This window comes from Oppia nitens, unplaced genomic scaffold (genome assembly GCF_028296485.1).
Source record: "Oppia nitens isolate AA-2021 unplaced genomic scaffold, nextdenovo-longstitch-racon4-pilon3 scaffold3_pilon_pilon_pilon, whole genome shotgun sequence".
Lineage (NCBI taxonomy): Eukaryota > Metazoa > Arthropoda > Arachnida > Sarcoptiformes > Oppiidae > Oppia > Oppia nitens.
Window position 1 is genome coordinate 2,902,207 of NW_026533221.1, and position 15,591 is coordinate 2,917,797.

A 15,591-nucleotide genomic window follows, 5' to 3' on the forward strand; every position below is an offset into this window, starting at 1 on the left:
ATAAATTTTGATTATAAATAATGAATTTGCTTTTTGTGTTTTTAATTATTTGTAAATATAAAACATCTATTAATATCATTATATCATATGTTTAGTCATCGTAGAGCTCGTCCTCTTCATAATCGGCCAATTCATCGACTGGTTGGCCATCGAGTTCTCTTCTTTTAGCAATCTTTTGTTTCATGAATTTGACGAATGAATGCATTTTCTTTTTGTTGTCCAACTCTTCAAACTGGAATTGATACCATGGATGTGGCGCTTCATCGAGAGTTATCTTTTTAATCCATTTATAATATTTGTCTTTAAACAATGAAAATTCTTCACGAAATCGTTGGCTTTTAAATTTCGGGTTAATATCAATTTCGGTGTTATTCCAGTCATATTTAGCTAAAATATTTTGAACATTTAATTTAGTCATTTCTAGCTTTTCGACAAATTTCTTGTCCGGATTGATCTCATTTGCGATCATATAATCAATAATATGGTTAATGTAAGAAAAGTTGTTAGCTTTGCACGCATTGTTCACAAGCGCTCCCAGAATCTGGATATTAGCTTTCATACTTAGCTGATCCATATCTGCGAGCAATTGTTTGCCTAATTGATAGTTATTACAAGTCAACGATAATACACCAAATGTAACAATATCTGGTTTAAGATCTCTTTGCGTCATCAATGTATAGATACGTTTGGCATCGAGTGAACCTCTTTGATAGCAAACATGTTTTATAAGAATATTGAAGAAATCGGTGTCAATTTTTATACGATATGTATCGAATAACTTCAACAATACATCTTCAGATTCATTGGCAAAGTCTATCAATTCAGTCATCAGAGTCATTGTATTGATAGTTGGTATGACATCCGAGTCAATCATCATCCGAATGAATCCTTCAACGCCACCCAAAAGCATAAACCGATTGCTGGCTTTGGTCAGCGAATTGTATTCAATCGATATAATGTTTGACTCGTTCAGACTATTTTGCATCAATAGGTTCGGTGGTCTGACAATCAGTGATGTGTCGTAAGGACTAGCTTTTGATAACTCATTATTTGATATATTATCAAATCTTTTGTCAGTTTTATCTTTATATTTATATTTGTTTTTCAATTTCGACATTTTTTTATTTCTATTGTCAACATTAGGTTCTTGTATTGGACGAGAAGATCTTTCAATTAGTAATTTAAGATTCTCTTCAGAACCTATACCACAATCTCTGACTGCTCTCAGCAATAGATTAAATGTATAGATAGTCAACGGTGTCCTGTGAGACATCATACGATGAACCATTTTGATGGCATCGTAAAGACCCGATTGTTTGTTGGAAATACAGCCAATCAATAGCATAGCAAACGTTTCATCAGTAGTGGTCTGTCCGTTGGCCACCATTTCGTTGACAACTTCGACGGCCGATTTCATGTCTCCCAATTTGCCGTAAGCTTTAATCATTGCGTGATACTGATATGTGTTAGCAATGAATCTATTTTCATTCATCCATTGTCTCATATATCGGGTCTTTTCGAGACCAAACTCAGGAAATGGACATTCGGCACAGGCATTGAACAATGCAGTGATGGCCTGATGACTGGGTCTTATCTCGTATTTTAGCATTTCGTCTAACAAATCAAATGCCTTCCGAGTGTAACCAACTTTAGCGCAGCCATTGATTAGTAATGTATACAATGTTTTTTCGGGAGGAATACGGTCTTCGCTTATCATTTTGTTGTACAACTCTAAGGCTTTTGTAATTTGAATTGGTTTTTGTTTAATCAATTTATTTAATTGTTTTCTGTACCAAATGTCAGCCTTTTTCGATCCCCTCTTAATCTCCAGAACGTCATACTTGTCGTCGTCGTCGGGCAAGTCTTCGGCGGCCAAACGAGTCTTATATCTTACATCGTTTCCGCCGAGTGTACCAAAAGTATCGCCAAAACGCGCATCAAAACCAATTGGTTCTTCGGTTCGCTGTCTGGTTATCGATAATTTGTTGACCACTACTTTGTCAGTCAGTTCATCCAATGGTTCCAACGATTGTCTTGTGATTGACTTTGTTTTCAAATTTCTTGAGCTTTGAAGCCAACAACATCTCTGACAACTAGTTGTTGCTATCAATTGGTTGATCACATTTGGTCGCAACGACAACAACAAGTGTGTGCCCAGTCTTGTGGCACTCATCTTCGTATCAGTTGATCCATCAATCAGTTTGAATCGTCGGATCAGATAAACTAATATCTATTAAACAATAATTATTTCATCACTTTGTTTGACAACATGTGTTGCAATACATGAAGTCATCACTAGATGTCAGTACCAGTACTTTGTCTACAAATTTATCACACGTTTAGCTAAAAACCAAAAACACTGAATGACTTCCTTTTCCTCTGAAGAGTTGGTTTACATTCAACGGCAAAATGAAAGTAAGCAACGATTTTGTGGTCATTTTGTTAATTATCACCGAAATTAATCCAGTGATCACTTCTGCTGATTGATTGGCGACATTCTGCCAAACAAATCAATACCATGAAAGTGATGACTGAATTAGTTTTCGATGTCTTAAATGTTATTTTTCTTTATGTTATCGACATTGTTATTCATGTCTTTTATTATTAATTGTTTCCATCAATTGGTTGTCAGCAATAGACTAATCAGTTTATTTGATCCCATATTTAGCTCAACGTGTCGTTTCCGGCGACAGGCTGTCAGAAGCTCTTTGACATCGACGATGAAAAGAAGGTCCGTATCTTTTACGAGAAGCGAATGGGACAGGAGGTCGAAGTGGACTCACTCGGCGATGAGTGGGCCGGTTATGTGGTCCGAATTGCCGGCGGCAACGATAAACAAGGTTTCCCAATGAAACAGGGAGTCCTGACCAACACTCGTGTGCGTCTGTTGCTGTCCGCTGGCCACTCTTGTTATCGTCCGCGACGTACCGGCGAACGTAAACGCAAGTCTGTCCGCGGATGTATTGTCGACGCAAATCTTAGTGTTATATCGCTTGTTATCGTTCAAAAAGGTTTGATTTGATAATTATTTTCTCATATAAGTGTTTTTTAATTCATAACTTAACACCAATTTAAAGGCGAGAAAGAGATTCCCGGATTGACTGACAATACTATTCCGCGTCGTTTGGGACCCAAGAGAGCCAATAAGATCCGCAAATTGTTTAACTTATCAAAAGAAGACGACGTTAGACAATACGTTGTTCGCCGACCGTTAGCCGTCAAAGAGGGCAAAAAGCCCCAAACAAAGGCTCCGAAGATCCAGCGTCTGATTACTCCACGTGTTATCCAAAGGAAGAGAAGGCGTTTGGCGAAGAAGAGACAGCGGGCTGTCAAACGCAGAGATCAAGCGTCAGAATACGCACGACTTCTGGCACAGAGACAGAAGGAGGCAAAGGAAAAGAAGGCGGAAGAAGCCCGAAGAAGACGATCATCGGCTTCTTCTGGCGGCAAAACTGCCAGTTCGTCGTCGGCTTAGATATGAATTCAACAAAAAATAAAAAATTTTGTAAACCTATTGATGAGTTAAAATAAAAACATCTATTATTAAGAATTTTAACAGAAAAAAACAGAAGTATTTTGAAAATTATTTCATTCAATCAATTATTTTGTTGTTTTCATCAATAAATTAAGTAAATATTTTCAACATTTAGTATTTGATTTTATTATTAATTTTTAATAATTGATTTGTTGGGTAATTATACAAAAAAAATGTATGAAATTACCGGTAAATTATTAATTAAATTTTATAATAACAAAAATAGTTGTCTATTATTGACTGTTAGATGGCGTTAGACTTATAATACTATGGGTTGACTGAAAAAAAATACAATAATATTAGTGTAGTATTAATAGTACTAATAGTAAAGTATGGCATTTATTAACACCAATAATAAGTATTGCTGTAATCGTATTATAAATGTAATGTAAAAACACATTTTAATAGTAAGACTTAAATGCAAACTACAGTTTACAGTCTATATAATAAATATGACATCAATTTGTATGCGCTTTTGAATACTGTATAGACATATGATATGAATGAATATAACAACAATAGTGGCCAACAATACTATTTAGTGGTCGTCACGAGTGTCTTGTATTGACCGCACAATTGTTGGCCAAATTCGATGATCACATGTAATGATTGATCCATTGAATGCATTAAATGATTGCAATATATATAACTGTATTTACAATGAAATCGTCAGTCATATAGTCATATGACTCGAAAGACAAACTGTTATGTCATTACATTTGGATTTTATTTTATTCAGTGACGAGACGTTTCCCACCAATCAATCATCCAATCACTGGATTCAGTCATTTAGTTAATTAATTTATTTAATTAATTAAATATAATTATTAAATAATTTTGTTTTATTTGGATATTAATCGTATTAACTGACGAAAGCATAGTCGTTGTCGTCGTGCATAGGTTTGTGTCCATCGATGGTAATAATCGATAGATTTTTTGTTTTGTTTTTATTTTCATTGATTACCGACACAACTCTTTCTCTTTGCAGTTACCAGTTATGACCGATACGTATGGTCTGAGTTCAGGCGGAAAGTCGCAAACATTGACTTTTTTGGATCCTGAAGAAGCCAACGATCTGTTGGGTGCCGACACACAGGGATCAGAGTATGATTTCAATGATTTTACATTACCGTCTCAATCGCAGGCCAGTCAGTTGGACAGCAATTTATCCCAACGAACGGTGCGTTTTTTTCCATTACCGATTCGTTGACCCATTTTTTTTGCTATTAAATAACTTGCTATTTATACAAACACAGAGAGACACACCATTAACCAATGGTTTGTCGTCAAACGTAACACAAATAACCAATTCATTTGGTGATCTGAACTTTGAAGAGGATGACGAAGACCAGTACTTTAGTAAAGCACTTCCAGAGCACGCCTGCAAGTACTGTGGTATTCACGATCCGAGTTGTGTTATTCAATGCAATGTCTGCAAGAAATGGTTTTGCAATGGAAGAGGCAATACATCTGGAAGTCATGCGGTCAACCATTTGGTGAGAGCCAAACATAAAGAGGTGACACTTCATAAGGACGGACCGCTTGGCGAGACATTGCTCGAGTGCTATAGTTGTGGCTGTCGTAATGTATTTGTTTTGGGTTTTATACCGGCAAAAGCCGATTCAGTGGTCGTATTGCTGTGTCGTCAACCCTGTGCCGCTCAAAGTAGTCTCAAAGACATGAACTGGGATCCAGACCAATGGAAACCACTTATCAGTGATCGTACGTTTCTGTCGTGGCTTGTGAAGGTTCCCACGGAACAGGATCAGCTCCGAGCCCGACAAATAACAGCTCAGCAAATCAACAAATTGGAAGAGCTTTGGAAAGAGGGCAACATTGAGGCGACATTTCAAGATTTGGAAAAGCCTGGAGTCGATGAAGAGCCACAACAGGTGCTACTGAGATATGAAGACGGATATCAATATCAGAATATCTTTGGACCGTTAGTTAAATTAGAGGCCGATTACGATAAGAAGCTGAAAGAATCGCAAACACAGGATAACATTGAAGTTCGTTGGGATATCGGTCTCAATAAGAAAATTATCGCATTTTTTACTATTGCAAAATCGGACACTGATATGCGTCTCATGCACGGCGATGAACTCAGGTTAAGATATTTAGGCGAATCAGTGAAGCCGTGGTCAGGTGTCGGACACGTCACTAAAATACCCGACAATTTTAGCGAAGAAGTCGGTATTGAATTGAAAAGCAATGTCGGAGTTCCTACAGATTGTATCACCAATTTTGTTGTCGACTTTGTATGGAAATCAACTTCATTTGATAGGTTTGTAATTTTAGTTTTTTTTAGTAATACATATTCTTATATTTTTTTATATTGTTTATCCAATCATCAGAATGCAGGGCGCGTTACGCAAGTTTGCAATGGACGAGTTATCTGTTTCGGGTTATATCTATCATAAACTACTTGGCCATGAAATTGAAGACGTAGTGATGCGCTGTTCACTACCTAAACAATTTTCAGCTCCCAATCTGCCAGAACTCAATCGATCGCAAGTCTACGCTGTAAAACATTCAGTCCAGCGGCCACTATCGCTAATTCAAGGCCCGCCCGGAACTGGCAAAACGGTGACATCGGCAACAATTGTCTATCATTTGGTCAAAACTGGAAATACACCGGTTCTGGTGTGCGCGCCGAGTAACATAGCTGTCGATCAATTGACCGAAAAGATACACAAAACTGGTCTCAAAGTGGTTCGTCTGTGCGCTAAAAGCCGTGAAGCCATCAATTCTCCCGTTTCTTTTCTGGCTCTTCACAATCAGATTCGCAATATGGAAGGTCATACAGAATTGCATAAACTTCAGATGCTTAAGGATGAAACGGGAGAATTGTCGTCTGCCGACGAAAAAAGATATCGATTATTGAAGAAGGCGTGTGAAAGGGAACTGTTGGAAGCGGCAGATGTCATATGCTGTACGTGTGTCGGAGCCGGAGATCCGCGATTGACTCGCTTTAAGTTTCACTCGATTTTGATCGACGAGTCAATGCAGGCCACAGAACCCGAATGTATGGTTCCCGTTGTGTTGGGCGCAAAACAATTGGTATTAGTCGGCGATCACTGTCAGTTGGGACCAGTAGTCATGTGCAAAAAGGCGGCACGAGCTGGTCTGTCGCAGTCATTGTTCGAACGACTAGTAGTTCTTGGAATACGTCCGCTTCGTCTCGAAGTTCAATATCGTATGCATCCATCGCTTAGCAAATTCCCATCAAATTTCTTTTACGAGGGCTCACTACAGAATGGTGTCTACGCTGACGATAGAAAGATGACAGGAATTGACTTTCCATGGCCTCAACCCGACAAACCAATGCTTTTCTACTGCTGTCAGGGACAGGAAGAGATTGCCGGCTCGGGAACATCGTATTTAAATCGTACCGAAGCATCGTTTGTCGAAAAGATAACGACTCGATTTCTAAAAGCTGGTGTCAAACCGGAACAGATAGGCGTTATTACTCCTTATGAAGGACAGCGCGCATATCTTGTCCAATACATGCAATATAACGGCTCATTTCATGCAAAACTATACCAGGAGATCGAAGTTGCGTCAGTTGACGCCTTTCAGGGCCGAGAAAAAGACATTATCATAATGTCTTGCGTCCGATCCAATGAACACCAGGGCATCGGTTTTCTCAACGATCCGCGACGTCTTAATGTTGCTCTGACCAGAGCTCGCTATGGTATTATAATTGTCGGTAATCCTAAAGTGCTTTCAAAGCAACCTCTTTGGAACCATTTGTTGACGTTTTATAAGGAAAACAAAGTGCTCGTCGAAGGACCGCTCAATAATCTGAAGGAAAGTTTGATTCAATTTAGTAAACCACGAAAAATGGTTAATTCATTGAATCCTGGATCGCATTTTATGTCAACAGCTATGTTTGACGCGAGAGAAGCCATGATTCCCGGCAGTGTTTATGACCGATCTGGTAATGGCCAACACTATAACAATGCCATGCATTTGAATTCGGGAGCAAACAACTCGCATAATCCATACTATAGACCGCACGACCAGTTGTCATATATCAGTCAAGATCGAGCTCACGCCAATCCATCGTTGACCAGTGCCCTACCGGTGCCAATAGGAATGTTTATGAATATGCCACACATTCCACCGAGATTTTATAATCAACAGATGACTGGAACACGTCAGCCACCAGTTACTACTGGCAAGGGTTTCGGCGGCAAAGGTTCGGCTGTTGGCCGAAACAAGAGCACGAATCGTCGTTTTAATAGCAAGAATGATAGTGATTACTACCCGAACAGTCAACCGGCCAGTCAGGACACAAGTTTGGGCGGATCATCGTTATCTCAGGGACCACTGACACAGGGACAGTTGTCTATGAGTCAAATGAGTCAACCGCCTTATTCCAGTCTATCGCAGACCGGCCTATCCCAGGCCTGCCTCTCGCAGACTGAGCTCTCACAGGTTTAGCTAAAAAATTATTTATATTAATAATGAAAATAATTATTTATTTATTTTTCACTTTAGAAAAGTTTATTTTTTAATTTTATAATTAATCTGTTTTACGCACTTTTATAATACTATATTTAATTAATTATTACTTAACAACTATTTTAATATACAGTATTAACATTTTTTTGATTGAATATAAATATTTATTGTTATATATACAGTATATATATAATATTACAGTAGTATAACTTATTTACATGTTTTAACAATAAAAAAGTTTATTTTAGTTTTATTTTCTTTGCATTTCTACTTTATTTATAATTTTATTATTAATATTTTTTAATTAAATTTTTACTATTACTGTAATAATTGTTTTAATTTTAATTATGTTTGTTTAGGATCCGTATTCATTGGAAGACTTGAGATCACAGGCTGAAGGCTTGTTATCCCAGGACTCCAGTTATCAAACTACTAACGACCGGAACACATATTTTATGGCCTCACAAATGGGCGCACAGTATTCACAGCCCTACTGACCCCCGAAATCGTATGAATTTAAAAACAAAACAAAACTGATGGCACTTTAATGGGTGTAATAAATACAATGAGTACACAAAATAAAGTGAACCCACGAATTGAAAAGATAACGCGTTTCATAAACTAAATTATGGGATTTCGACGGTCGACGTAAAAAAAAGACTAAATAACTTCACCGATCAATTCAATCAAACAAACAAAACCAAATCAACCACTTTGTCAGTCTCTGTCTCTGAAAAAAAATTACAATTTAAAACAAAAATCGCTGCAAAATCAATAGGCAATTGACAACGCTATTAGCAAATTGCAAAAAATGTGTTTTATGTTGAAATCATTTGATTTTAATTGCATGTGAATTATATAAGGAAAAGAAAAGCAAAGATTTTACAACAAATTTTTAATTTTGATGACAAATATATATACATTTATAATATCTTCTAATGTAATTAAAATCATATAACAAATGAATGAATTGTTGAGTGAGTTCTCTGTGGTTGATATTATCAAAATTGAAAAGTAAAATGAAAACAAAAATATTATTAATTTAAAAGTGAAAATTTTTAATAATTATTATCGTTTTGTTTAAATTATGATTCGTTGAAAAAATATTTCTCTAATTGTAGTGTTTTTTATTTGTTTAATTATATACAATTTATATATATATTATAAATATCTAGAAATCTATAATTAATGCTTTTAATTGATTAATAATGTTATTCCAGAAAATTAGGGAACTTTATAATTACTATTCTAGCTTTATGTCTGATTATATTATATTAATTTTTTTTATGTAACACTATTATGTTTTACTAAATGCTTATATATTTATAATTTAGTATTCAATTGTTTTTTTGTCGCAAAACAAACAAATTATAAAACACACAGTTTATATATTATAATTTTTTTTTGAATTAATTATTTGCTTATAACAGTTACAACAATCCTTCTTTTCCCCCAAACAAAAAAAACTTATTTTTATTGTTTAATTATTATTATTATTCTCTGTAATATTGTGATGTACTTTCATCTCATAATTGCTAATTTATTAAATAATAAAAATGCTTGAAAACAAATTTTAATTCTTTTTATTTTAAAACTAATTATTTTTCAACTGAAATACAGCAGAAAAGTTTGCAAACAAAGCAAATATTTTGATCGGAAATTTTCACAGAATATTCTTATACATGAAATTCATTGAAATGAATTTCAATCATATGTTTTACAGTATTAACAGAATATTCTGGTAGTGTGTGTGCACTGCAGTCAATGCTCGTCAATGAAATGGATAATCATTGAAATAGTTTCTCATTTATTGTTGGGTGACTTCAGTCATACATTTTAATGATATAAAAAATTTAATATTTCTAGTTTTAAAATGATATCAATAGTTTGCTTATAGATTTATAAACAAAATATCAATTATATTTTATTTATTGTCAGATATACCTGTATATACATATATATATATATATATATCGGGTATATAATTATTATAAATTTATTGTAATAACAATAATATTAATAATAATGTCTGGGCTAACAAACTCTCTCTCTCTCTCTCTTTCCTCTCCCATCCCTGAAAATCAAGTCCTACCCTATATTATATACATTGCAATGCATTTGAATATATAATGTAATACTTGTAATAATAATAATAATAAAATATATTTGTATAGAAATGTATGGGAAAACAGTATTATAAATGAATGCATGAAATAACTAGAATTGTGTGGAATTTTCTTCACACACTTTATTACTAGAATTATGGAGAATGTTGTGGACTAACCCACAGAACCCAATGGTTACGCCTATTTTGCTGACAGCAGTCAATTGTTTGGCTGCCGATTGGCTGCCAATTAGTCATTGCGTTCTAAATGATTGATGCAATAAAGGCATAACTCAACGATTAGACCACTCCTATGACTCTATGTTTTTAGTAAAACATATATAAAGTGTTGATATGTTTGCCATAAAGTTATCATTTATTAAATGGCATTGAATTTGAAGGATAGCTGACTCACGAAAAACGCATTACAATTGTATTACTATTTTGATTACAAAGTGATTATCAAAGAGAAGTGTATTTTGTTTTGTTTAATAAATACAAGAAAAGTGAAGATCAGTGAAGACAACAATTAACCACAAGAAGTGATTATTATTTATTGTGACAAATATAAAGACAACAACAAAAACGATGAGTTTTAACGACCGTTTCGATCGCTGGAATCGATTGACTCAATTGGATCCCGAGTCACGTTTGGCCGAATTCCGCAAACGATTCGACGACTTCGGCTCACAAAAACCGTTGTTTGCCGACAACCATTCGCCGAAGTTTGGTCACCGATGGCCACCACATATGAACGGCGGCGTCAATCAATCAACGGTAGGTCGAAATGATGATAACATTTCTTATGATAACAGCTGTGATTTCAACTGTTATTATTGTCCGCAGAGATCGGCCACACCTGAAGCTGACGATATGACCGGAATTCCCATAAAAGTATTTCACGAGAAACCAACCGACGAAAGACCAAAGACAAGAGCGTCGACTGACAGAAACAGCGATATGTCGTCAAACGCCAGTCATAAAAGTAGTGATACCTCTCATACTGGTGCCAGTGGTGGAAGTGGTGCCAGCGCTGCCAGTTCTGGCAGTGTGTTTGAATCGATGGATACTGAATCGCCGTCATCATCGCAACCTCGAGTCCATCACATACCCATCCGAGTGGAACCGCGAACCGGATCAACCAGTTCGGGATATACATCGGAAAACAATGCAAACCATCAGCCATTGAGTCGTTCGTCCAGCCATTCGAGCGCAGCCAGCGTTAGCAGCGCTGGTCAGACATTGCGTGGCGAAAAACGATCTCCGAGTCCGGCCAATAGTGTGTCTTCTGGCCATTCAGTGAATTCGGCTAAATCTGGAAATTCTGCGAAATCTGGAAGTTCTGGTACCCAAAAGCTAGCCGATGGTCAACCGGCACGTGTTCATCAAATTCCCATTAAAGTCGAGCCGAACTCACCCAAGAAAACTGCAGTTCCCGACAGTAATAACACGAAAACCCAGACCACTAATACAGCCAACAAAGCAAAATCGGGACCATTTGTAACCCGAATTCCAGTTTCACAACAAACCACTGAAAACATACCACCAAAATCTGAATCGCCGGCGAAAAGTGTCGAAAAATTAGATTCTATGGAACAAATTAATTCAATATTAAGTGATGTCAAGAATTTGGAGATAGAGGTGATTGGACTAAATGGACCGTCCAATGAAAAGAAGTACCGATTTTTGGACGAAATGCTGACCCGTTGTATGATTAAATTGGACACTATTGAAACAGATGGCAATGAAGCCGTCCGAAAGGCCCGCAAGGAAGCCGTACTCGCTGTTCATAAATGTATTACTTTGTTGGAACAGAAGGTCGACAATAATAACAATCAGACAAATCTAATTAGCAATGATATTGAACCGATGGAAGTGTCGTCGACAACGGGACCAAATGGTGAGGCCATTAGTGAGCAAAAACCAACTGAACAGATGATAGCAAAGCAAAAAGAGATGGATATGACTGAATGTTTGTCTGAAATCAATGAGAAACAGAGCCAACAAAGTGGTGATAACAACAACAAGAGCTGCAGTCAAAGTCAGGATAATATTCAAAGTATTATTAGTCCTCAGATTAATAGTCAGCCAAAAGAGACTGCTGTCTGAAGTGTTGAAATTTGTCTAAAAAACTAAAAATTTTTTTGTTTTATATAATTATTTAATTTTTATAATTATTATTATTATTAGCAAACAAATTATTTATATTTGTTTTTTTAATTAAGTGATTAATTAATTCATAAGTTATATATAAAATTCTGTAATATAATAATTTTTAGCATTTGTTTATTTTTTTGCATTTACGTTAATGATTATTTAATTATTATTTTTATTAACAAACATGAAATCGTTGACAAATAATAAGTTCAATAAAAAATAAATAAATATTTTCGCACATTTGACCCAATTATATAAAAATTATATATTTATATAACACATAAAAAACTTGCAATATTTCCATAGATTTCAACCCAATTAAACTCTATATTTTTACTTTTAATTTTTTACTTGAATTAATTTTACTCCTAAATAATATTGTATAAAAATATAAATGATATAATTATTTAATAGCACTGATATTGTGGTTTGAATTAATTAATACAGTAGTAATAATAACCAATGATATCTTAACTAATTAATTATGCTTATATCTAATTAATTAAATCTATAAATAGCTATGTAAAGAAAAAATAAGTTTAAAAATTTGTTAATATATTTTAAAAATATATTTATTTTTTAATAGACATTTATTATTATTATTAATATAACAATTGTTGCCATTAAAAGAAAAATTTGAATAGTTTTAAATATATGTGTTAATTATTAATATTTTAAAACAAAAACTGCTATAAATAAAATGTTATTATTGTTGATAAAATGGTTAAAAGTATTTAAATTTAAAATAAATATGCGATCATCTGAATCACGTTTAATGTGTTTTAATTGGTATTATAATATTTATATTATAATATAGTATACCTGTTAAATAACTACCTATGTATGCTATTTATTGTGTAATAACTATTTATTTATTTTTTAATTTTTTTTGACAGCAAATAAATGTTTTCTGAATAAAATAAATAATAGAGAAATCAGTTTTTTTATTTGAATACAACACAACATTTTCGTGACGAAAGAGTACCTCCTCTTCGCCTTTTGGCTATAAAAGGACATAATATATGAAACATTTTTCGCTATTGAAGGCCAACTTCTTCTTAACCATTATTATATACATGTATTACATCCACACTACAGGACAATGTTCTCGTTCAGTCATTTTTTTCTCAACAACAAAAAAATGTATTAAATATAATTAATATTAAAATAAAACAACATTTTGTTTGCTATCATCCAATAGTACTGTCTATTCTGTGGGTAATAACACCCAAAGACTTCTTCATTAAGCATATCTTTTTAAGTTAAGTTAAAGAGTTATAAACCCAATGAATCTCTTTATTTATAACCATTCCTTTGTTTGTTTGCTGAATAAAATTCAAGTGTTTTATTAACATTATAACCCTTAAAATATGTACCATTTTTTTATGGCCATATCATGTATTAAATAAAACAAAAAGAGTTATTGTTTTAATAAATGCAATAACACTAAAATTAAACTAAACAATAAAAATAATTAGTTTATTGCTAGAAACAAATTTTTGTTGTTGGTCTATGACCATGGTAAATTTTTGTTACTGTCGTTGAACTATACACTGTCTTAAAAATAATAATTTATTATCATACAGTATATATATATATATATATAAGTAAACATGTTTTCTCTATCATAAATTATTATATTTTTAAAAATATGATGATGATAATAATAGTAATAAAAAGTTTATTACATTTTTAACTTTAAAGTTTAATTTTGAGGGTTATTGGGGGGAATCAAACATATTATTATAATTATATGATGATTATAATATGCAATTATTCAATGAATATACTTATTATAATTTTGATCAATTAATTACAATTAAGTTGGGAGTGACAATAGCTGTCATCCTATTTATGGCTAATAAACTTATTTATTATTTTATTTTAAAAAAATACATTGAAGATTGTTTTTGACAAATAAAATTATATATATATATTTAATTTTATCTATTTATAAATTTTAGTTTTATATCTATATAAAATATTGTATAAATTTCCAAATTGCTATATAAATTATAGATACCATATAGTCATTACTAGTTTTAATTTTTATAATGGATAAAAAACATTTATTATTATTATTGATGTCATTGGGGTATCAGTAATATCAAATTTTTAAAAATGATATGTTATATCATATTATCTCAAGTTTATGTTTAGTCTTTATTTTATTAAAAAGAAAATTTTTAAGCTATGATATAATATACAGTAACCGTAAACTTTGTTAAATAATTTTGTGTAAAAAAAACTTCGCTTAAAAAATCTATGACTCACTGATTACTATTGTTTGGTAAACATAATTGACAACAAAAAGTTATAAAATTTCATTATCATCGATGATTTCATTTCTAATAGGAAACGATATGTTTTAGCAATTATATGATTATTTTCAATGAAAAAACTACAATTTCCTTAATTAAATTATATAAATATTTGTGAAAAAAAATAAATTGAATAATAATAGTAAATAAAAAAGATTTCGTCAATGAGTTTTACTAACAACTATATAAATATTTTTTTGAATGAAATATTTACGCATTTTTCATCTTTATTTTTCTCTATAAAATACAATATCTTTATAAAAATAACAATATTATTAAAATAAAATTCAATATAAAAAAATCATAGAATATTATTATAAACTTGTTTGATAATCACTACAAACTTATTGAACTAATGTACTGTAAGTTTATATACATATATATAAAATAAATTTTGTTTGATGCCATATATAGGAGGGGAAAACCCACACATTTATATTATTATTATTTTTGTGAATAGTATTATTATTATAATACTTTCTCTCTATATATTCATTAATAATTTATCGCAAAAAACATGTTTTTTTTATTATAATTTAAAAGTCAAAACAAAATCAAAGCATAGAATTTCTAAATTAAAGGAATTCATAGCTTTCACTATATATTTACTGATTGTTAGTTACATTACATCACATGATGTAAAGGCCTTGAATTGAGACAACAATTGATAGCAACAACAAAAAAATACAAGTTTTTATTGTTGTTATGTWTATATATATATTATAATTAATAATTAAATTGTTTTTCAGCATCAAAGGGCTGGACGTTATAGTTATTTTTATAATAATAAAAAAATAAATTATTATAGAATTGTTTACTCAACGAATACAAAAAAAATATTATACTTTAATATTTCAAATATATATATATATATATATATATATATATTTATATAATTTATTTTATAGCACAATATTCAATACTATTTGTATTGAACTAAAATGCTTACTTAAATTTACGCTATAGTATTGATATTCCAGTAAATTAGCTGACTATTCATAAATTTA

The 15,591-nt window shown here is 32.5% G+C and overlaps 4 protein-coding genes across 5 annotated transcripts; 3 read left to right on the top strand and 1 right to left on the bottom strand.

Moving 5' to 3' along the window:
• Positions 1-37: 37 nt before the first annotated feature.
• On the bottom strand, positions 38-2,291 carry LOC128957659 (pentatricopeptide repeat-containing protein 1, mitochondrial-like). The gene has a single exon (XM_054303463.1). It carries the CDS (start codon positions 2,171-2,173, stop codon positions 92-94), a length of 2,082 nt encoding a protein of 693 aa, XP_054159438.1. The 5' UTR covers positions 2,174-2,291; the 3' UTR covers positions 38-91.
• A 44-nt stretch (positions 2,292-2,335) lies between these two features.
• On the top strand, positions 2,336-3,624 carry LOC128957665 (40S ribosomal protein S6-like). Its single transcript, XM_054303470.1, has 3 exons — positions 2,336-2,415; positions 2,669-3,011; positions 3,078-3,624. The coding sequence occupies exons 1-3, from the start codon at positions 2,410-2,412 to the stop codon at positions 3,473-3,475; spliced, it is 747 nt and encodes a 248-aa protein (XP_054159445.1). The 5' UTR covers positions 2,336-2,409; the 3' UTR covers positions 3,476-3,624.
• A 316-nt stretch (positions 3,625-3,940) lies between these two features.
• Positions 3,941-8,964, top strand: LOC128957511 (regulator of nonsense transcripts 1-like). 2 transcript variants are annotated; one of them, XM_054303279.1, is made up of 5 exons: positions 3,941-4,452; positions 4,524-4,715; positions 4,792-5,819; positions 5,890-7,975; positions 8,362-8,964. In XM_054303279.1, the coding sequence occupies exons 1-5, from the start codon at positions 4,450-4,452 to the stop codon at positions 8,497-8,499; spliced, it is 3,447 nt and encodes a 1,148-aa protein (XP_054159254.1). In that variant the 5' UTR covers positions 3,941-4,449; the 3' UTR covers positions 8,500-8,964. The 2 variants fall into 2 exon arrangements, with proteins under 2 accessions (XP_054159254.1, XP_054159255.1); XM_054303280.1 differs by having other exon boundaries at positions 3,941-4,435.
• Positions 8,965-10,422: 1,458 nt separating this feature from the next.
• LOC128958852 (BAG domain-containing protein Samui-like) lies at positions 10,423-12,274 on the top strand. The gene is made up of 2 exons (XM_054304802.1): positions 10,423-10,883; positions 10,953-12,274. The coding sequence occupies exons 1-2, from the start codon at positions 10,695-10,697 to the stop codon at positions 12,213-12,215; spliced, it is 1,452 nt and encodes a 483-aa protein (XP_054160777.1). The 5' UTR covers positions 10,423-10,694; the 3' UTR covers positions 12,216-12,274.
• Positions 12,275-15,591: the final 3,317 nt, after the last annotated feature.